The 23,015-nt window shown below is 44.1% G+C and overlaps 1 protein-coding gene across 7 annotated transcripts in view; it reads right to left on the bottom strand.

The window, feature by feature from the left end:
• Positions 1-23,015, bottom strand: part of LOC111846736 (myocyte-specific enhancer factor 2A-like) — an 87,102-nt gene that overhangs the window by 47,650 nt on the left and 16,437 nt on the right. For 6 of the 7 annotated variants that reach the window (XM_023817248.2, XM_023817250.2, XM_023817244.2 and 3 more), the window contains one exon: positions 3,755-3,930. In XM_023817248.2, the coding sequence (XP_023673016.1) occupies positions 3,755-3,808 (54 nt within the window). In that variant the 5' untranslated portion in view covers positions 3,809-3,930. Of the gene's footprint in view, positions 1-3,754; positions 3,931-12,109; positions 12,154-23,015 lie in introns of those variants that run through there. The other variant, XM_072698354.1, reaches the window with a different exon arrangement.

Raw genomic sequence — 23,015 nt, forward strand, 5'->3', positions numbered from 1 at the left:
AAAAGTAACAAAACTACACTGAGTTACCCATACAGCTCTTACTGCAGCACAGGGGCTCTACAGCATGAGCACTGGCAGCTCTCCCAGTAACCCAGCGCCAGAGGCTGCTCGTGCATCCACCCCCTCGCGTCCTCTCCAAGAAACCTTGAGTACACCTCCCAGAATCCAATTATACCAACTCCACCCATGGAGACTAGCACAAAATAAATGGCTCTAGCTATTGTAGCTAATAGGGTGGCCACGCTGACGACGTCTCCAGCCGCGCTTCCCACGATTTCGAGAGAAACCGCTTATGCAACGTAGCCGCTTCCCAGGTCAGCCATGCAAAACACGCAGGGCCAGTGCACGCACTGCAATAATTAAGGCTAATTTCACTGGAGAATCATCTAAAAATATTCATGGCACAGAAAGTCCATGGCAGTTTTTGCCTAAATGAGACAGGTATACGTCATTGTTAATGACTGTAATTACAGGACCCAGTATCAGCGTGATCTTGTACAGAAGCAGAGAATGCCTTCTAGGGCAATGCTGTTGTCTGGTGCCATTTTCCCGTTGACACGGACACTGGTTAGCAATTAGCATGTCAGGCCGGGTGCTCAGTGAGCTCTGCAAGGCAGGGCGCCCTTCTCGCTGCTGTACATGAACACACAGTCCTTCCCACTTTATCGGAGATGGTTTCCATGCCCCCTCCATGCTTGAATTCAGACATACCCATACACCTGAATTCTGCATGGATATGATTGATATTGAATTAGTCCTTGCTCTTGCAGGATTATAAAGCAATTCCAGAGGCACCATCATTTTAAATCTGGAAGGGAAAAAATCTAGAGACCTTAGGAAAGGATTTTGAAGTAAAACTTAGGACAATATAAGGCTGAGGAACTTTAGGTTTTAGCAAATGTAACGATGTACGGAAACACAATCTCACATGTTGACAGTCATGTCTAAAAAAAATGTTCCACAAGCCTACTCTCGTACCAAAGCCGTCCCTTGCTGTAGCTGGGTGGAGAGGACAGGGATGGGGACAGGGATGTGGACAGAGACAGGGATGTGGATTGGGATGGGGATGTGGGCGGCCCTCTGACTGAGGGCACTATCACTGTTTGCTTGTTTCTCCCTCAGCTTCTCCAAAATGAGTATGGCAGAAGCGGAAGGGAAAACCAAGGGACTCTCTGGCTCTGAGGGATATGACGTTAGCCTGCAGAAAGTACACATTAAAATAATATTCATCTGAGGCTGTAGGCCGTTTACCAACCATGACCAGCGAGTGCACAAACCCTCACCAATAAGCCAGTTTTATGAAGGGAAAATTGTAAGCTGCCCCTACAGAGAAATGACTGTGGAAATTAAGCTTGCTGTAACAATCATTCACTCACCATTAGTCTGAAATAAAACCAACATGTCACATACGTAACAGGAGACTCTGCACAGTGGTGTCATACATTATTGCATTTTTTTTGGAAACTGTTCTACAATATATTTTTAACTCACCTTGTTATAAGACACATTTATTTTCTTTACAATGGTATAATGTGTTTAATTTAAGCACAGAAAAAATACTTTTTGTATGCATGCCTTCAACGTAAAAGAATGGAGAGGTACCCGCAGTCGGCCTTTCAAACACTGTTTACAAATTTCAAAGCTGTGCCCCAGTTCTCTCATGCATATTTGAAAAGGAAGGTCAACAGCTTCATCAAAGTAAAGCTGCAAGAAGGACGACATCCCAGCACAGAGCGCCGCGATGCCACAGTATTTAATTAGCCCACTTAAAGCGATCTTTCATTTAGCGCTGCCAGTACAAAACACCTGAGGCACTGGCGTGGAGATAAAGCTTCTAATTGTCGTTAGAACGGAGAGGATATGCTAATGCCTACTCCCCTGGGCCGCCGGCGCATCCCAGAGAGCTCGTCTTGAGCTGGTCATAGACAAGCGTACCACAGCTTCTCCTAGACCATCCGCCACACGAACATCAGGGCCGGCCTTTGTTTGAGAGGAGAGCACCTCTGACAGTTAATGACTGACACAGAGGCAGGCCAGACAGCAGAGAAAAACAAATATAAAATATCCCCTCAACAGGAAGCGTGCTTCTGCTCTGCTGGCTCCAAGTTGTGACTTTGATCAAGGTGAAGATCAGAAGACGAATGTGCATAGGCAGTACAGTAAGGTTCTGAGAATTCACCATGCATGCAGTGCTTAACTCTGCATCTGTGTTCGGTTGTACCTGCGCATGTGAGCGCGTGTGGGACAACACGTGCATGTAAAATTGAAATGGACTCTTTATAGCTTGTGATACTTTTAATCTCTTTCTGTAAGACCATATAATCTTGTAATTCACACCAAATTCCTGCGAGATGTGTACTATGCACTCTTGAGTGATGTCGTTTTTTTTTTCTTTTTTCCTTTAGACTAATCCGTCTCAGTTGTCAGCCGCCACCAGCAGTCAGTCTGCACTGATGTCAGAGGTCAGTGCAGAATTGAGTAAGCGGGTTTGGATTGCATGCATGGGGCTCTCACTCACTCAGCAGGCAACCAGTGCTACGCTACACTACACTGATAATTGGCCCAACGTGCAGATTGGTTTTCTCACTTGGGGGAAAGTGCCATCTACATGGCAACAGACAGCATGAGGAATGGTGTTGGGGAGATGGTTAAGAAGTGTGGGGCATCGTTACTAATGTCACTGCAGCCTGGGGAGTGAAGATGGCTTCAATTAGCCCACAAAGTGCTAATAATATTTTGAGAAGGTGTAACTCAGCATCCTCCTAATAGAACTTAGGGTTGGACTTGAAGTGAAACTGAGTACAAAGGGACGCCATTGAAGAGCTGAAATCTACAACAAAATCCGATAATACTAAACTGGCAGTCCTTGGGTTAAGAACGTCTGACTTATGGGCAACTCGTAATTACTAACGGACAGCCATGAAACCTAGTATATTAGAAATTCAAGAAATTAAAGACTACTTAGGGGACAGAGCTGGGGACAGACCTGGGGACCACTTGCAGATACACACACATGTATAAAATTAGTGGAGAAGGATTTACAGTCTCAAAGTTACTGGTTCGTACTCCAGGAGAGCTGTTGATCCCCTGGAACTTGTTCTAGTTTAATACCAGCTGTATAAATGGCTACTGCAATAGATATAAATCATTGGACATTTGATAAGAATGGCTAAAAAGTTTCACAGTGTTACAGCAGTGTTCCACCCATGAGCAGCGCCCACCCTGGGTATATTCCAGACTGGCGGGGGCTGCAGTGACAGGTGGACCTTGGGGGCCTATTGGGAAGCCCCCAGCTGGAAGGTCCCTCAGGCCAGATGCGCTCAGACACGCTCGGGAGACACCATGCAGTCCCCCGGCCTACCAGCAGCTACTCACTCATAGTGCTGAGATTAGGGCTGCAGGGGCCAGTTCAGGGGGTCTTACCCGCCCCCCAAGGCCATCACCGGAAGCAAACAGCTCTGCAGTGTCCCACCCCCTGCCGTGCCCATCCAATGGCCAGGAAGCGTTATTCGCCATGGTAACTGAAAATGACTTCTTCCATCTGAAGGTGTTGCAGTAATACACCTCAAATGTGGTTCTATTTCAAAATATAATTCCAGCATCATAAAACGCTGAATGTGCTCTGGCACACTGACTAGAGTCACTACATACTGACTACCAACTGTATACATATACATCCATAACAGATCATAAACTTCACTCACACATAAGTTTTGAATCCACATCATGATTGTGCAGGAAGGGCGATGCCTACCTGTCGGTTCCGTTCATCCATGATCCGCGTGATCTGGATCTTCTTCCGTCCCATCTTGCCGTTCCTGTGGTCTCTGACTTCCCAGAATAAATCAGGAAAACACCAGAGCTTGCCTTCTGTCTCCCCTCTAGCACATTGTCCACCCTGCTGTGCTGTCCCGCGTCTCCTGGCCTGACCTGGAAGACAGAGGGAGGGAGCACGGTGATGTGTGTGCAGGCCAGGGGGCTCAGCTTCTGCAGCTCTGCTCCTCCTCCTTCTCCTCCCTGCAGGATCATGCTAAAGGAGGCCGTTAACCCCCTACTTCTCCTTGCTCCTCATAACCCCCGCTGCTTCCCCACCCACTACTGCTGCCCCCCACCACTCCCCCCATGGTCCTCTTCTCCCTCAGTGTCCTTGTGTTTGGTGGCTTTGCTTTTGGGTACCATTCACCCAGCTCTAGGTACCCATCGCGCTCGGCTGACCCCGCATACAATTCCCACTTCCGTCAAAGGCAATAATGACATCATCCCACTTTTAAGTCATAAACGTCCTGGCACAGAGAGAGGAGCCATGCGCGATTCACGGCACTATTCATCCAACAAAGTTACAGCCTTTCCAGTAAAACAAAGTATTCAACCAAAGTTCAAGCACTGAGAACAAAGCACAGTAAATTTAGGATAAATCCCAAAAGAGCAAGAGATACATAAAAAAAAGCAGGGCTGTGAAACAGTAATATTTCTGACCTTAAAGTGACTAGGAAACTTTGTACTGTATATACTCTATAGAATACAATACTGCAGTACTGTCTGTATGCTCTACTACAGTGGTTTCTCTTATTCATACCTTCTGTGCTGCTGTACTGCATACCTCCAGGGCTGGGGGAAGCCCCTGGGTCAGGGTGTGCCATTTGTAAATTCTCCCCATCGTTGGAAGGGTCCTCCCGCAGTCCAGGAGTAAATTGTTAGGGAAACCATTGTGCCTAGATTGTTCGTAGTGTGAGAGTGTGGGTGTAACTGTCACTGACGGTTCATGCCCTTAAACACTCTCATAAGCAGTCGCCCAGAAATCTTCAGCACCCACCCCCTACTCCACCTTGACCATTCCAGTGGGTGGCAATAAAATCTTCCAGTGAATCAATAAAATCTCCCATCACCCATCAAGAGAGACAGGGAAGCAGAAGGCCTGCAGGAGTACTATGTAAAAAGGTGCTTCCCCAGTATTTTAAATAATCTATCCACATAAGACGAGCCGAAGAGGGAAGTTTCAGCAGAGATCGACCTGGATCCAAGCCCTTTACACCGGTGCAGGAGAAGGAAATGTGGCCTTCTAGCAGAGGTCGACCCGGATCCAAGCCCTTTACACCGGTGCAGGAGAAGGAAATTTGGCCTGCTAGCAGAGATCGACCTGGATCCAAGCCAATTCCACCAGGCAGGAGAAGGAAACGTGGCCTGCTAGCAGAGATTGACCTAGATCCAAGCCGTTTACAGCAGTGCAGGAGAAGGAAACATGGCCTGCTAGCAGAGATCGACCCGGATCCAAGCCCTTTACACCAGTGCAGGAGAAGGAAACGTGGCCTGCTAGCAGAGATCGACCCGGATCCAAGCCCTTTACACCAGTGCAGGAGAAGGAAACGTAGCCTGCTAGCAGAGATCGACCCGGATCCAAGCCCTTTACACCAGTGCAGGAGAAGGAAACATGGCCTGCTAGCAGAGATCGACCTGGATCCAAGCCCTTTACATCAGTGCAGGAGAAGAAAATGTAGCCTGCTAGCAGAGATCGACCTGCATCCAAGGCCTTTACATCAGTGCAGGAGAAGGAAATGTGGCCTGCTAGCACCTTGTTCATGGTCTCCAGCTTTCTGTACCCAAGAAAATGTTTCCTCTACAGCAGCCCTATTGCTGGAACCTTCGTATTGGGTGTTGAAAATATATGGGAAGAAGAAGCAACCAAAAAACAGGACAAAGACTTATATGCTCTAGTGCGGCTGCCCAAATTGGCATCATTAAATACTGTTAAATGTCTAGTGTTAGTGTAGCAGCTAAAACTTTTGAAGTTTATGCACCACAAACTGGATGCTGTAATGATATTTTCCACTCATCAGACTATTTCTTACAAATATTACTGAGATAGACTTGCTGCCAACCTACATGCATCTATCGGCGATAGGAAACTCCGACCACACAGAACCCAAGAAGAATTTCCTGAAAACCACATTAGAACAGAGCTATGAATATGATGCGAGCTTCTTCTTCTCTGCTCCTCATCTAAAACTGACACTTTCCACCCCTGCTTAGTGCAGTATTCATCACAGTACTTTTTCACGTTATTTATCCTGAGCTAATCATTTAGTGGTATTCAGAAGGCTGCATAAACCTTTAAATAACTTCCTTACGGAGTGCAATTTGAGTCATTAGACAAGTCATCAATCTGCAAGGCATGGTTTTGCACACTAGCTGGAAAGAACACAACTGATGCTGGCAAATTCAGAGAGATCTTAAAGACAGCAGCTGACTGCCCAAAATCTGTCTCTTTTCACCCCAAAGAGGTCATGGTGAACCATGTAAAGCCTATTTGTTCTGTTCGTAAAACAAGTCTAACTTTCAATTACTCTGGGGACTCTGAGGTGGTAAGAAATGTTTCAGGCTGCTTGTTATCATAACCAACAGTGGTATTAAATACCGCATCCAGTGTTAATTTTGTTGACAAAAATTATGATAAAAAATCTGTCAACAAAGATTTTTAAATGACAAAAAACAAGACAATAAAATAAAAGATAATTTATGATGCCAAAAACTATGAAGAAATGTACTGGCTTTCATCAATGAATAAAAATGAGATGCGTTTGTGTGTGTGTGTGTGTGTACACAGAAAATTAAGTGAAATTTTCAAATATGTGAAAATGATGTATTAGACTATGACTAAACCTGTTAGTTTCATTGACTGCATGTACTGTAGATTTGGTCAACCAAGTCAAAAGTTAAAACAGCTGACTCAATATCTTGTAATTTTTGCTGACTAAAATTAGATTACATTTAAAAAAAAAAATACGTGCATGGCGGCTCACTAAGATAGTCTGACTAACTGAAGCTCAGCCCGTTCTCACAAACAATGCCAGGCTGTGACGCTACTGCAAGAATGCCCATCAAAACTAATGGAAAATGGAATGGCCATATTTTTAACTGCAACCTGAGCTGTAGTGAACTGTGCTGGAAGTGGTCTCTCTGCCGACAAAGGCGTTCATAAGAGATGTAAGGCGAATGTTCTGTGGAAAGGCCTTCAGTATCGAGTCATTACGCCTAGACCCACTGTGCTTCAGACTGTGGGGACAGCCTGATTAAACCACGAGAGTCAGGCAAAAACGCAGCCCTGTGGTCTCCTATGTGCAAAGGAACCCAGGAAGCCGATCTCCAGGACAACGACAAAAGCAAACGCACCCCACTAAGCATCAACATTCATGCCAGAGCGGATAAACATCAGGAGAGGCAATCACAGAACAAGCACTACATGTATGCTCCATAATGACATATTCCTGCTGCTCTGGAGCATGTCACAATGCACTACTCATTAAATTCCAGAGAGAGCCGTGGAAAATGTGCTACTTTGCACATAATGTAAAAACGTCAGTCTTCGCAAATGAAACACACAGTAGGGGTCACCAGCTCTCCTGCATGGGATGTCGCAGCAGGTATAACCTCGGTCATTAACCACACTGGGCACCGTTCACCCGCCTGGCATTTGCAGTGCTCACGTGTGTGTGTGTGACGTCCAGTCTCATGGCTTCCTGTGACATCAAAATAAAGCTCGGCTCTGTATTTGTGTGAAAAATGGGCATGCAAGGCCGTGTTACGAGGAACGTTTTCCAAGCTTTGTCTGCACTGTGGAATGTATTCAGACTTCAGATGTCTATTTCCCGCCGTTTTGGCTCCGTCACTCACGTTACTCACAGACCCCCTGTGACACTGAGCAGGCAGTCCAACCCATTAACTGCTCATCAGACATTTGATTCACAGCCTTTAAGGCTGCAAACCGCCCGGCATAGTGCTGTAGACCGTAAGAGAAACCATATCTACCTGACAAAGAAATCAATAAAGTCCAAAGCCCGGCTGAACTCCCAGAGAGAGTGTAATGGAAACTGAGCTAAACCACACAGCAAGAATATGAACTACTTAAATAGCATGAATACAGCTGACCAATCGCTGCATGATGAGTTCATCATGTACTAGTAGACAACCACATATATCCATCACAGGACACTTAAACTGTCACCCCGGATGGGACATGCAAGAAAACAATCACTCACACTAGGGGTGTTCGATTACGGCAAAAATCATAATCACCTTTTTGGTCAATACTGAGAAAACGATTATTTAATACGATGACTCGCTGACTTTGGAAATATCATGCATTTCTTGAACTTTAACAAAATCTTGTCTTTTTAATAGTAGATTTTCTTGAACTCTAAATACATTCATACAAAATAAAAATAAATAGAGTCTGGAATGGGGAGCACGGGATGTGTAACACTCCCCACAGCCAGCACGGGGCTCACACCCACACTAAACACAGCAGAATGTGTGCACTCTCCACAGCCAGCACGGGGCTCACACCCACACTAAACACAGCAGAATGTGTGCACTCTCCACAGCCAGCACGGGGCTCACACCCACACTAAACACAGCAGAATGTGTGCACTCTCCACAGCCAGCACGGGGCTCACACCCACACTAAACACAGCAGAATGTGTGCACTCTCCACAGCCAGCACCGGGGCTCACACCCACACTAAACACAGCAGAATGTGTGCACTCCCCACAGCCAGCACAGCGGCTCACACCCACACTAAACACAGCAGAATGTGTGCACTCTCCACAGCCAGCACGGGGCTCACACCCACACTAAACACAGCAGAATGTGTGCACTCTCCACAGCCAGCACGGGGCTCACACCCACACTAAACACAGCAGAATGTGTGCACTCTCCACAGCCAGCACGGGGCTCACACCCACACTAAACACAGCAGAATGTGTGCACTCTCCACAGCCAGCACAGCGGCTCACACCCACACTAAACACAGCAGAATGTGTGCACTATCCACAGCCAGCACGGGGCTCACACCCACACTAAACACAGCAGAATGTGTGCACTCTCCACAGCCAGCACAGCGGCTCACACCCACACTAAACACAGCAGAATGTGTGCACTCTCCACAGCCAGCACAGCGGCTCACACCCACACTAAACACAGCAGAATGTGTGCACTCTCCACAGCCAGCACAGCGGCTCACACCCACACTAAACACAGCAGAATGTGTGCACTCTCCACAGCCAGCACAGCGGCTCACACCCACACTAAACACAGCAGAATGTGTGCACTATCCACAGCCAGCACGGGGCTCACACCCACAGCTCTGGAGTTGCTGTGCTACTAAGAAACTACAAAACAGCTTCTCAAAATACTCCCAACAGCTACGTTTTTACATTTGGGAGGAGGCAGGGCGGAGGCACCATCTTTCTCAGGGCATCAAAAACCATTTTAACTCACTTCTATTCTTTCCGCCTGTTCTCGTTTCCCAGAGTTAGTATGATCTGTTCTTATTTTGACAGTAACCCTGCCTTTCTTTTAATTCTCCCATCCTGTCCTAAAAGGGGAATTCCCGGTAAAACTCAGAGCCCGCGTCATATGGTTCCAGGTTTTCCCGAATATGCATTAAAAATATGAGCCGCAGGTTCAGGAGCAGCTGTGCGCAAGATGAATGGCTGAGAGACTAATGTCATCAGCAGACCACGAGGACTTCAGGTGCTCTTGGAAAGGAGTCAAAAAACACGGCTCCATGCCGCTGATGGCCCTCCCCCCCAAAGGAGGAGGAAGGGCCTGCAAGAAGCTGGATGGTGAGCTCACTGTGAACGCTGCGGTGAGCGAGTCCTGGTGACTAAGCACGCATGCGACTCACGGAGCCACACGCATCAAGAGCCTCACCCTCAGCACAGGAAGGCAGCACCAATCAGAGGCCATTCACATGGCGATACCTCAGTGGGGCTGCATTTCATCTGGCAGGGTCTCTCTCCCTCCTGCTCCCTCATACATCTTAAACTTGCTATGTTTAGGACACAAGTGTAGCAGCACAGAAACCAAAAGAGGCCAGATCTCAGAACAAATGCCGCACATCCCCTTGGCTCAGAAACTTCCTGCTCTGTCATCCGTCCACGGAGGCAGCCGCTCGCTCGCCGAATGACGTCAAGGCTTCTGTCCACAGCTGGCCAATTTCTTGTGTGTGACCCGCCGCGGCCTGTGGGAGGGGCCTGCTGCCTCCCTCCCCCACTTCCTGCTCCTGCACTTCCTGTTTTTCAGGCCTCATGTAATGACAGCAGAAATGGAGCCAACGCCGTGGGAATGACGGGGCAGGCCCGGGGGACGAGTATCTCCCTGCAGATCCTTCCCATGTCGATTTCCTGCCAGTGACTAAGACTAAACAGCAGCGCGGCACTGGATCCGCTGCGCTCCCTCTGTTTATTATGTTTGCAGAGGCTGGTCATTAAGAGGCTGGTCATTAAGAGGCTGGTCATGGCTGCAGCTATACCCTGATGTCCTTCAGATAGAAATCAAGCCTCTTGTTTTCACTGCTGAGCTGATGACAAGCTACAGGCGCATTCATATGTAGTTACTGTACATCCACAAAAAAAAATGTTTTGGGAAAAAACTGACAGCAAACAAATCACAATGAACCAAAACTGCAGACTATGCCGCCAACTGGAATTCACTAACTGCACACTGCTCCATAAGAGAGATACAAGAGCAGAGAGATGCTTTGCTCTGAAAGGACATGGTACAGTATGTACATATAGATCCAACAGCTAAATGACACTGTCTGGGTCATGGGGAATATTTAAACAATAATCCCTATTCTGCCTGGACCGATCGGTTTGCTGGAGGCGATATCTGAAACTGAGCAATTATCCCATTTCTAGTGGTCACAACCAAGAGTAGCCAACACTTTCTAGTTCCTTTCTACAAATCTCCCCAACCACAACCATTAGCACCCTGACAACCTACAGCTGAAGCTCAGGCACCCAGGATGATGGAGGCGAGCCAGCCTACCTCTGCGCAGCCTTGGCTAGTCGCCGAAACCTGCCTTCACTTACTCACCAACCCTCTGCACAGCCTTGGCTAGTCGCCGAAACCTGCCTTCACTTACTCACCAACCCTCTGCACAGCCTTGGCTAGTCGCCGAAACCTGCCTTCACTTACTCACCAACCCTCTGCGCAGCCTTGGCTAGTCGCCGAAACCTGCCTTCACTTACTCACCAACCCTCTGCGCAGCCTTGGCTAGTCGCCGAAACCTGCCTTCACTTACTCACCAACCCTCTGCACAGCCTTGGCTAGTCGCCGAAACCTGCCTTCACTTACTCACCAACCCTCTGCGCAGCCTTGGCTAGTCGCCGAAACCTGCCTTCACTTACTCACCAACCCTCTGCGCAGCCTTGGCTAGTCGCCGAAACCTGCCTTCACTTACTCACCAACCCTCTGCACAGCCTTGGCTAGTCGCCGAAACCTGCCTTCACTTACTCACCAACCCTCTGCGCAGCCTTGGCTAGTCGCCGAAACCTGCCTTCACTTACTCACCAACCCTCTGCGCAGCCTTGGCTAGTCGCCGAAACCTGCCTTCACTTACTCACCAACCCTCTGCACAGCCTTGGCTAGTCGCCGAAACCTGCCTTCACTTACTCACCAACCCTCTGCACAGCCTTGGCTAGTCGCCGAAACCTGCCTTCACTTACTCACCAACCCTCTGCGCAGCCTTGGCTAGTCGCCGAAACCTGCCTTCACTTACTCACCAACCCTCTGCACAGCCTTGCTTATCACCGAGCCCTGCCTCTGCGAGAGCTTGATTATCACGGAGCCTGGCCTCCGTGCTGTGCAGCACTTACCTCTGCGCAGCCCCGCTTAATCACGGAGCCTTGTCCCCACACTGTGCCTACCTCCACGCAACCTCGCTCACCACCGAGCTCTGCCTCTGCACGGCCTCGCTCACCACCGAGCTCTGCCTCTGCACGGCCTCGCTCACCACCGAGCTCTGCCTCTGCACGGCCTCGCTCACCACCGAGCTCTGCCTCTGCACGGCCTCGCTTATCGCCATGGCATGTCTCCGCATGGTCTTGCTTATCACCAAGACCTGTCTCTGTGGAGCTTCAGTTATTGCTGAGCCCTATCTCTATGAGGTGCGGTGCACCCCCACGCGGCCTTGTTAATCTCCGAGCCCTGCCTCCATGCTGCCTCGCTTAATCGCCAGGCCCTGCCTTCACGTTGTTTCATTTAATCGGCGAGCCCTGCCTCACATATCGCAAAGATCTGCCTCCGCACAGTGCAGCATGGCACCTACCTCCACACAGCCTTGCTGATTGCCAAGCCCAGCCTCCGCAGCTAGGATTCCAGTCCTGACAACACAGAGAAGTATTTATGTTTCCCAATGCTAATCTGACATGTGGTTGATCCCCCCAGGAGCGATTCTACCCCTTGCCCTGCCACTCTTCGTTTCCACAGCAACTAATGAGATATAATTAATAAAGTCTACTGAAGGGGGGGGGGGTGTGTCTGCATACAGTATGGTCGCATACGCACACGACTCACCAAAAGAGAGCCGCAAGGAAAAGGACTGAATTATTGAAAACGAGCGCAAGAGGAGAGCATCTTGCGACAGGCTGAGATACTCCATCACACAGGCCTGAGGTCATGCTGCCTTGACAGGCAGAAGGCCGGGGTCCTAGGAACTCCAGCGGCATAGCATGCCCCCATCATATCTGCCAGATCCGTCCCCCTGCCCTGCCTCGTGTGGAGCATCAGGTATCTGACATGTCAAGCTGTCAGAAGTTCCTCTAGCTCTAGGAACAGGCCAAGGTTGTGACAAATTTATCATAAAAAAACCTGAAAGATTGGTGATCACATTACCAATTATATTTTTTGCACTCGCCTATTTCATTTCCCACTGTATGTACAGCACCAGTGCATTTCAAGCTCTAGCATAAAAATCTGATAAATGTTAGTCTAATGAAGATTAAAAAAAACACTTTACATATATGATTTTTGTTCCAACTAAAAAGGCGGTTTGGTGGCTGAAATACAACAGTGTGGGGCAGGATCCCAGTTCAATCACAAATTAGTGTTTGAGAAGATCCCAGTGTTTTTAAATATCAGCGAGCCTGCACTTAAGCAAAGGACTTCTGGATCTAATAGATTATTGCCATATTCAGAAATAAAAAACATTTGGTATGTGGTGATTAGTCACCAAAACCAGCAATTCACATGAACTCAGCTCTGTCAATCTCAACCGTGACAGACATGTCTGCATTATCGATTGCATCTACTAGGAAGTCCACTAACCAAAAATTACACCCAAAACAATTTAGGTTGCAACCCATGCGATGTTAGCGAGTACTTTTAAAAATAACATGAATTGTGAACTTTGAGACATATTTTAGTGTGTGTGAGAGCCACATAGCCTAACAGCAGAAAGCACAGCATGGGCTTCAGACCTGCAGCAGACCACCATCTTAGCGAAATTAACAGGCTCTTTGCAGTAGGATTTAGGGCTGACTTTAGGCCGCCGATCCAAAGGAAGACCATCCACTTCCAGTGGGTAAGCCACTGCTACACTGAAACATTACACAACGGGCTATGTGAACAAAGATGCAGTTCTTCAGGGAAGGTGAATTATGCAAAAAAAGAAAAAAATAAGGGCGCAGCTCTTAATGAGGATAGGTGCAGAATCAATGACTCATTTCACAAATACTGTTTGCCACCCCCCACTTTCGCCCACTTCAACTTTCCATCCCTTCTTCTGGTTCTGCTTTTCCAAAGAGTTACCAAGTCAGGGTTGGCTGATCTTATCCAGAAAGGGCCGCTGTGTATGCAGCTTTTCGCTGCAACACCCTAATTAGATTACTAATTAGTGGCCTGATTGGCTGAGGAGTCCTCACACCTTCAATCTTGAATCACAATCTTGAAAAAATTAGCTAAATAATTCACGTTACTCCCACAGGATGACATGGAAAAGCACCCCCCCTCCAGCCCCCCTGGCCAGCATCTCCTGTGACCTGAAAGCGGTCTGATTTGGGTTCAGGCAATATTCCATCCCATGGCCACGCAACCCGAGCTGGTAGCAGAATGGAGGAAATGCACTTATCACTTACTAATGACATCACCACACTATACCACAGGGGCAGGCCCCATTCTTGCATACTGGGAGCTCTCAGCCTGGAGGAGGTTAGATTTAAGGGCAGAGAGAGATTTAATTTTTTTTCCTTGTCTATCCAAAATATCCCCTCTTTTAAAAGATGTTGCAACTGCTGAGCTGTTCCTTTCTTCTACTTGCATAACCATTCGACAAAGAAAGCATTTGAAGTCCCACCCCAAAGTACTGAAGTACCAAAAAAGTACCCCCACTGGTACTTTTGGTACTGAAACTTTTGGTATGGCTGTGTCGAATACCCTAACTGAATGACCAATTAAGCGTTTCCTTTCTGTTGTCAGAAGTTCATATGCCAGTCCTGGATCAATCATATGTTTGACACAGTCATATTTTGTTGTGTTTCCTTTTGCAGTTTGAGTGCAATAAGCCTATACATTTAAGAAAAAATGTTACAGAGAATCGTGATCTCAATTCTGAGCAAAATAATCGCGATTAATATTTTTTTCAGAATGGTGCAGCCCTGTATAGTACCGAAAATCTGGTGTCTATCATCTAAAAGCCCTACAATGACAAAGTATGTTGTTGTCAAAATAAAATTCACTTAAATGACACCGTTAGTTTGATTCTCTGGAGGAAAATTAATCGTTTAGATTAATCGAGCCATGGGTAAAATAACTGATAGATTAATCTGTAGAAAAATAGTCGTTAGCGGCAGCCCTTCACTTATCTAACTACAATTAACTAAAATTATAAATTAATATTTAATACTGATATTTAAAGATAAGACCGTTTTATCCAAAATGACTTAAACAGCAACCTTCAGACCCAGATGGAAATATTTTTCTTAAACTGCCCATGAAGAAGTCTCTGAAAGACCTAAACCAACAGTTAAACCAGGTGTGCACTGGAGCAATGATACGTTTCAAATCTAGATACAAAAAAATACATACAGGCAGTAAACGGGGAGTGAGTGTCTCTACTAAGGCCACTGAAGGTGAGCGGCATGTATGATTTGGCAAAGTTACAGGCTAAACAGGACAAGAGAAAAACACCAGAAAAGCAAATGTGAAGATGTGATGAATCTGTCATGTTTCCAGTATTGAGCCGAAGCAAGAACAAAGCCCAAAAAAGACACACCATTCAGAATCGTGCTGGATTTATCTGTATTCCAATTGTGTTTCTGGTAAGGTGCTGATGTTTTAATTATCAAACAATAATCAAACAATAATCAAAGAGCTTCACTAAAAAGTCTAGTTCTCATTCCCCAACTAGCAATACTACAGCAGTAGCCTAGCTAGCCCATTCCGTGGCCTAGCCTCAACAGAAAAAAAACGTTCACTGTTTACAAAATAAACAGCACCACTAACTACAGGACTGTACACTTTTCATTTTGGACTACCGACTTTGGGTTCCACTGGGTAACGAGAAGAATGATTCAGCTTGTATACTTCAATACTCTATGATTTCACTTTTACAATATTTGGCATACTGTGCAAAATATTTGCTTAAAAACAGCACAGTGCAAAATACAGACTGTCCTTGGCCCCACACACAACTGTCCTTGACTGTACAATTAAACAATTATATCAAGTCAATGGCCTGGTTGAATGAGGTCTCCTACTACGGATCAAGGCACAGATTGCCAAGCTTTATGATGGTAATGGAAGCAGCAATGTTTGTGCGGCCTGGTATGGCTTGCCAATGGAAAAACAGGTTCTGGTTTTTTTTAGACCCCCGTTCACTGACAACTGGTCACCAAACACATCAAACTTCCATCGCAGCCCTTCTGTAAATCTGAGATATTTGATACCATGCATCTACAGTCCACATTATTTGCAATATGCTGTGATGTAAAAATGTGATCTCACATGTACCCAGTTAGCCAATGTAGCCGGTTTTATGTGATTTAAAGGTAAATTAACGCATTTCTTGTTAGCACTCAGAAGCTATTAGCAGCCATACAGTACATGGATAAGAACCTAATGACAAGTGACACTCAAATCAATAAGAAAAGAGCAGCAAATGGAGAGAGGTGTGACACCCACAGCCCATGCCCATTTATAGGTAGCTATGGGTTTTCACACATGGAGAACTGGAGTGAGAAATCCATGAGATGGAGAAAAATGAACTAGAGCTCTTGGACTTGCAGTGACAGTTGTGTAACATAATTACTGCTGGGACTTGCCAATTCCCAGTGATCCCTTTGTGTCAGTCAGGCCTGAACATAACCGATGAAGAGATTCTTAGTTTTTCCAAGGATATTACAATGACCCGTTCCTCAACATTGTATCCGTTTCTCTTAAAGATGCTTTTCTAATGTTTGCTTTCTGCAGGTCAATGTTTACTGCGTGTTAAGGGAGGACAAAGGAAAGCGTGCGCACAGATTAGCATGTCTATGTGTGCCATGGGGAGCAAGAATAAATAATTCCTGCATGGAGTTTCTAGGACTGCAGAATCTTCTCAGTGCGTCACCTGCTAACTAAACATGGGCATAAAATGATCCCAGACTGAGCAAAAAACCCAAATTCCTCTGACAAAGACCAACTGCCCATGATAAATGTACGTGGTGCATCTCCGGGGATGAAAATACCGTGTCAAAGTTATCCTACCTGTCCAGCATCACATGAAATATTAGTTTACCAACATGAGGCCCAAATGCTACATAACTAGCACCATTAGTCTTTCAATTGACTACAGCCAGCTGGGACTTTATTCCAAACCCCTTCACATAGCTGTGGCAGATGCTGGGGAAGTCATGCAAGAATGAATCGCACACAGCTGTACTTAGCAAGCTCATAGGAAAGCTTTTCTCCCAGTAATAAGCAGGAGCAGTAGGTCGTTACTCCTGCCAATGGTGGAGGACACTTCATTTTCATTTTCACCTTTCCCTGAAGCTCTTCCCTCTATCCCCACTCACACTTCTATGATTTGCATGGCAGCATTTAATGTCCCAGATGTGGCAGTTGGACGTGGAACCGTAAACCCCAGACAAGCTCTTTGGCTCAGTCTGCTTTGCATTAACACGTCAGAGACGTCATTCGGCCAATGTGAGACTTTGCCGACTCCTAGGATAGGCTCCAGGCTAACTATTAGATAAACAAATAAAGAAGGATGGATGACAACTATCTACCTGAAAGTTACATTCATCCAGTTGATATTCCAGTGATCCACCGCCTATCATGGAAGTTACGTTCCAGACTCATCAGCGATAGGTGAAAACCCACGATATAGAAAAACTATATAAATAAACATTTTTTTTTATAGTTTAATCCTTAAAATACCTCTCATACATGCTTTAAACACATATAAACTTATTAAAACACTTTGTGAACACATATGATATGTGGATGTTGGGCTAAGGATACGAGTAACATAATAATAATAATAATAATAATAATAATAATAATAATAATAAGTAATGTATATGTATATATATATATATACACAGACACACACATATACATATACATATACATATACATATATATACATATATATACACAGACACACACACACACACACACCGCAGAGAACTGTGATGCGTCGAGGGAAAATCCGCGATATAGTGGGGACGCGATAGCTGAACCGCAATATAGCGGGGGATCACTGTATATATTTGTAAGTAAGCAATAGAAATAATTTTATAAACATTTTGCATATACACACTTCGACTTCTAGAACAAAGAACATACATAAAAGAGATGCAATAAATAATACATTTAAATAAATGCTTGTGTCAGCTCTAAGTAGTATTTGAAAGTCTGGAGCTCTGCTCATGACTCACACTGATGGCAATACACACAAATATAAGCCACATCTAGGGCTAAATGAAACTACCCTAAATATATATCAAATATGTGTTTAAAGTGAGTATCGCCTTCACCAGTACCTTTACAGATTTCCATAATAACAAACCGAGAACAAGCAATAGCAATGTTCTCAAGTGTACAATTACATTCCAAATCCTGCACAACTCTTCTGACAGTCTGCAAGGCCACTGTCCACACCCAGGAAAAACAAATTAAACAAATACAGGAAAATGGATGTTTAAATAATAAATACTAGTTTATGTGACAGGACTCTAAAATTGCAAATTTAATGAGAACAACACACTGCAGAAGCGACACAACAAAGCAATGTTTGCTACATCTCCTCCCTATCACACAGAAGGTCTTGTCATCATCACTCATCCACATGCAGACTCAGACACATGCGACCTAACAGGCAATGCAACAGTGACTCTAAACACAACCAACACTCTGCAATACAAACATGCAGGCACACAAGCTTCAGTTTATCGTATCTGTGGTACTTCATGCTATAAATGATTAAAAGAATGGAAGTTCAGTGATACAGATCCTTATAGACTCCTTTTACAAAAATATATTTAAAAATGCCAACTGCAAATATCAAATGTCATCCCTAGTGTTTCCCTTGCTCTGTGTGCGTGTGTGTGTGTGGAGGGGGGTGATGGGGTAGGTTGCATCAGTCATGAACATACATTAATAGGATATACATAAGTAATATGGGTACTGTACAAACATGCCAGTAACACAGACAGAAATTCAGAATAACACAGAGGGCTGTTACTTTAGAAAATGAAGAAATTCAGTTGTGGGGAGTTTAACACTCCAGAATAATTACAGCTATGACAGTTAACAAACTATGTACAAGTCATCCCATGTTGCTCCATGATATCAGACACCTGCTAAATTCATTATTAAACACAGCTGTGACGAGGAAAACCAGGACAATAGCTAGTTAACCTGGCCGCTGCAGTGCACCGCTCAATTGCTGACTTTTGTGTTGTACAGCAGAATTAGTTATTTCAGCCACCTCACTTCTGCTATATTAGGGATGGTACCAAAAACAAAAAAGCAGTACACAGCATATACTGCATACAATACTTTCATCCCCCTTCCAACTAGGGGCCCTGGATCCCATTCCAGGCAGCCCAGGCCAAAAGACTGGGGAATGCAACAGAAGGGGTGTACACAATATATTATATATAGCCGAGGAAAAAATTAAGAGACCACTCTATATTTTTCAACAAATTTGCATTTTTAAATCTTGGTTTAATCCGGGTTCTGCTGACAGAAGCTGCACTGAGCAGCAGGATGCTTCCAGGTTCAAAATTTGTAAGACAGCAGAACACAAGAATAAGGTGAAGCAGGAGACACTGGGAACGACAAAAAAACAGCCAGGTAAAGGGTGGAAGCGACTTTATAATGCCAGATATGACCGTTAACTTATCCGACAGTTTCTCATGAATCGTAGGATGACATCAAGTGAACTTCAAAGGGAATGGGAAACATTAAGTGCAGGTGTGAAGTGCACTGCAAGGACAGTTCGCATCAGGCTCCTAGAAGCAAGCTTAAAGCAAGGAAGAAGCCCTTCATTAATGAGAAGCAGAGAAGAATCAGGCTGCAGTTTGCAAATATATATATATTATTCACATACTCACACCCATAAACTGAGAAATGAGTGGAACAAAAATTTGTGCTGTGGTCTCTTTAAGTTCTGCACGGCTATATGCATACATATATACATATATACATAACACAGTAACACGTCAACACACACAGTATTTTGTTACCCAAATGGCAGAATAGAAAGAGCACAGATTTTAACAGAAAACCATAGTATTCCTTCCCGGTTGTAAACAACAGGATTCAAGCTGTGATGTTACGCATAATCCCAGAATTCAGAGTTAAAATCAAAGCATTAAGTTAGCGTCTCATGGGAAAGCTGATGCTACCCAGATTGTTTTGTTTTTAAGAATTACTGATGGAGGCACACATATGATAAACATATTGTAATCTGCAATCTTTGTTTGATTTGACTGACGGCTTATACCTTAAAATGTTAAGATCGTTCATGTCAGAAAGTGTACCTTCAGTAGTTGTCAGACTTCTCCGTTGAGAGCCACTTGCAAATAGATTTAATATTTTAGATCAATCACACGGTGGGGATTAAATAGTGATCTCGACCCTCCTGTTTAATATATGAGGTTATATGTACAGGTGGTATATGCCATTAATCACCATGGTGTGTGATTAAAAATGAAGAATACATGCAGTTTAACATTGCTGCTTATACAGTAATTCAGTACCCTGTGTTTTCTTATTGCTGTCTCTTCATTGAGCCTTTGTGAAAACATTGAAATTCTGCTTGTACTTGCTTGCAGGTAGTATTTTTGTTGGAAATGAATAATCTTTAGATCGAAAGTTTAACTGAAACCACAAAACAAATATTAAAATAAAAGTCATTCTCACAAACCTGAGAATTTGTTTTTTTTTTTTTTAAAGTTATGGTGAAAAATATTGTTTTTTGTGTACAGCAATTGACACTGCCTTAACTTTTTAGGTTTGTTAAAATTCCCATTTGTTGCTCTTTTTGATGATCTTTTAACAACCTTCTGAAAACAGTTAAGCCAAAATAATTAACACAAAAATACATTTCAACTTTATTGCATGTAATCCACAATAAACAATATATACTCGGTTAGTTTTATCAATTTTTTTCTCATCTCAGTAACTCTTGGCCTGGATATGATTTTTTCGCTTATCACTGAAATAAAAGGTAACATAACAAAACAAATTAACTACAACAGAGGCAAAATTGACAGGTTAGACAATGAAATTGTATAATTTGAGTCCATCCTCAAACTAAAAAAAAATAAATAAGAAAATTAATGTTATGGTAATGAGTTTTTGAAAATGACCTATGTACTCCCCATTGAGTTAACCTACATTACCTAACATAAGCTACATTCAACAATAATTTGAGGATTCAGCACATAAATATTTATAAGTTTTAATATTAAAACACAATTAATCAAGATTAATCACAGAAAACTGAGCAAATAGGTTTTTATCTAAATATAAAATGCAATAATTTTTGTGTCTTTATAAAATAATTGATTGTGTTTCTATTATTATTACTAGAACCAAAGAAGAGAGAAAATACTACACTGCATGTATTGTTAACTATATCACTCTACTATTCCAGTATGAGTAATACCAAACTTATGGTAGAAACAGGGAAGAAAAGCAAAATGATAAAAATTGGGCTTTTATGAAAGAAATGGAAAGAAAACCAAGCAAATTTATGGGCTTGACCTCCTGGTTTGTTCTCCTGGCCTAGATTATACTTCAAATTGTGCATCATGCAGAAACTTCATAATGACACAACTGCAGTCCAAGCCACAATCCTCCTCCAACAGAAAACTCTAAATGCAATAACAGAGCCTGCAATTTCTAGAAATGACAGAGAAGCCCCAGTCAATCTGGCAGAGTGTAACCTCTCATTTAAATTCATTATGGAGTTCAGAACTCAGAGTTTAAATAATCAATTCTGCATTTATGGGTTTCAACCCTTTGTTGAGTTTTTGGTTGGCAAAACCACAACCGAATGCTTTGTTTTCAATGGACGGGTGCCTCATAAAGAAGGCAGCTGAAGAAATAGGGATTCCACATGAGTAACCACTGCTGAAATGCAACTGTTAAGCTCAAAGGGCTGCATTCTCACATTCTTTCATCTAGAATCACAGATACACCCCAACATACACTCGCACACATGCACATTTAAGAATAAATGAATGTTGAGTTAACTAGGAGTGCAACGGATCACAAAAGTCACGATTCAGATAGTATCATGGTTTATGAGTCATGGATTTGATCATTTTTTGGATCAAAACCAGGAAGACAAATGTAACTCATAACTTTATTACTTAACTTTCAAAGCGAGGAACTTAACATGCACCATTCACTGGAACACACAAGTACATTATCTGTATCTTCTCACTGCAACCCTGCATCATGCAGAAGTACATAGAGGACATCCATCAATATCTTTGTCTGTCTTGTTATGTTATTATTACGGCTTATTTTTCTCATGATCTCAAAGTGGTCAAAGTTGTTTTCTCGGGAAAACAAAATAAAAATTGTTACCTTGGGAATACAGAAGTAAAAAATTAGACACACAAACAGTGTTTGTGAAAAGAAAGGGGGAAGCGGATTCCATAAAAAATGCTATGGCTAATGCTACTGAAACTACACAGTTTTGTTATTGCCAAAAATCTATATTGCCCCTCTATAAGCTACACATAAGGGGTGAATTCTCCCCCATTGTGAGAAATGAGTCTCAAGCGCCGAATGCATGTCCTCTATGGACTTCTGTAGCATCGAGCTTTAGGGAGTTATTACTTTGAAAAGTAACAGCGGCAGTAAAACTGCATTTCACACTATTATGGTAAAATTTGCAAGAATCATGGATCAGCCGATACACCACTATTGTTAACCAAACACCATAAAGTGACAGACATTCCAAACAGCCAAAAGAAGCTGAGGGTACTTTGGAAGGACAATTAATTTGGGGAATGAATCAATTAATGACTTGCACAGTAAGCAATTAAAGGAAAATAACTGAAAGAGTTGTCGTCTGAACAGAAAAAGGCAGAGAAGCTGGTTAACAGGGACCTACAACACGTGCAGCCACTTGTCATTTTATCCAACACAGCTTCAGTGGTAGAGGCGTTAAAATCCACAACTGCTTGGCTAACAGACCCTTGACCTTTCATCTGTGACTCACCAAATGCTATATGTTACCGATTTGGAGTCACAGGGGCATTATTGGGATTCCCATATTATTAAGGACGGATTAAAAAAAGAACTGTGAAGTGGCAGGGGATATACCATCAGCACAAAGGTGCTTCACCCAGAGTGGGGGGGGGGGGGGGGGGGGGCGAGGGCCCGTCATGGCACTGCTTCTACGCTGACCTCTGGGAGCTCCCCAGGCATGCTATCCTCGGCTGAATCATCTCTGCTAGCTTGGCAATGCATCCACGGTACTCACTGTTGATTTTGTAATTGTTCCAAAACTGGATGGTTCCTTCCTTAAGCTGCAAGCTATAGGCCAATCTAACAGGCCGATTACCGATCAGGCCGATCAGGCTGAAAATCGGCCCGTTCTGATCGTTGGCCGATCGATCGGTGCATCCCTAACCTGCACACCCTAAAACACTAATCTAATCTAATCTAATCTTGATCATGTGCACATGTAGGTACGTGTATGTAAGTGTTTACGTGCCACACCAGCA

Source organism: Paramormyrops kingsleyae, chromosome 13 (assembly GCF_048594095.1).
Source record: "Paramormyrops kingsleyae isolate MSU_618 chromosome 13, PKINGS_0.4, whole genome shotgun sequence".
NCBI lineage: Eukaryota > Metazoa > Chordata > Actinopteri > Osteoglossiformes > Mormyridae > Paramormyrops > Paramormyrops kingsleyae.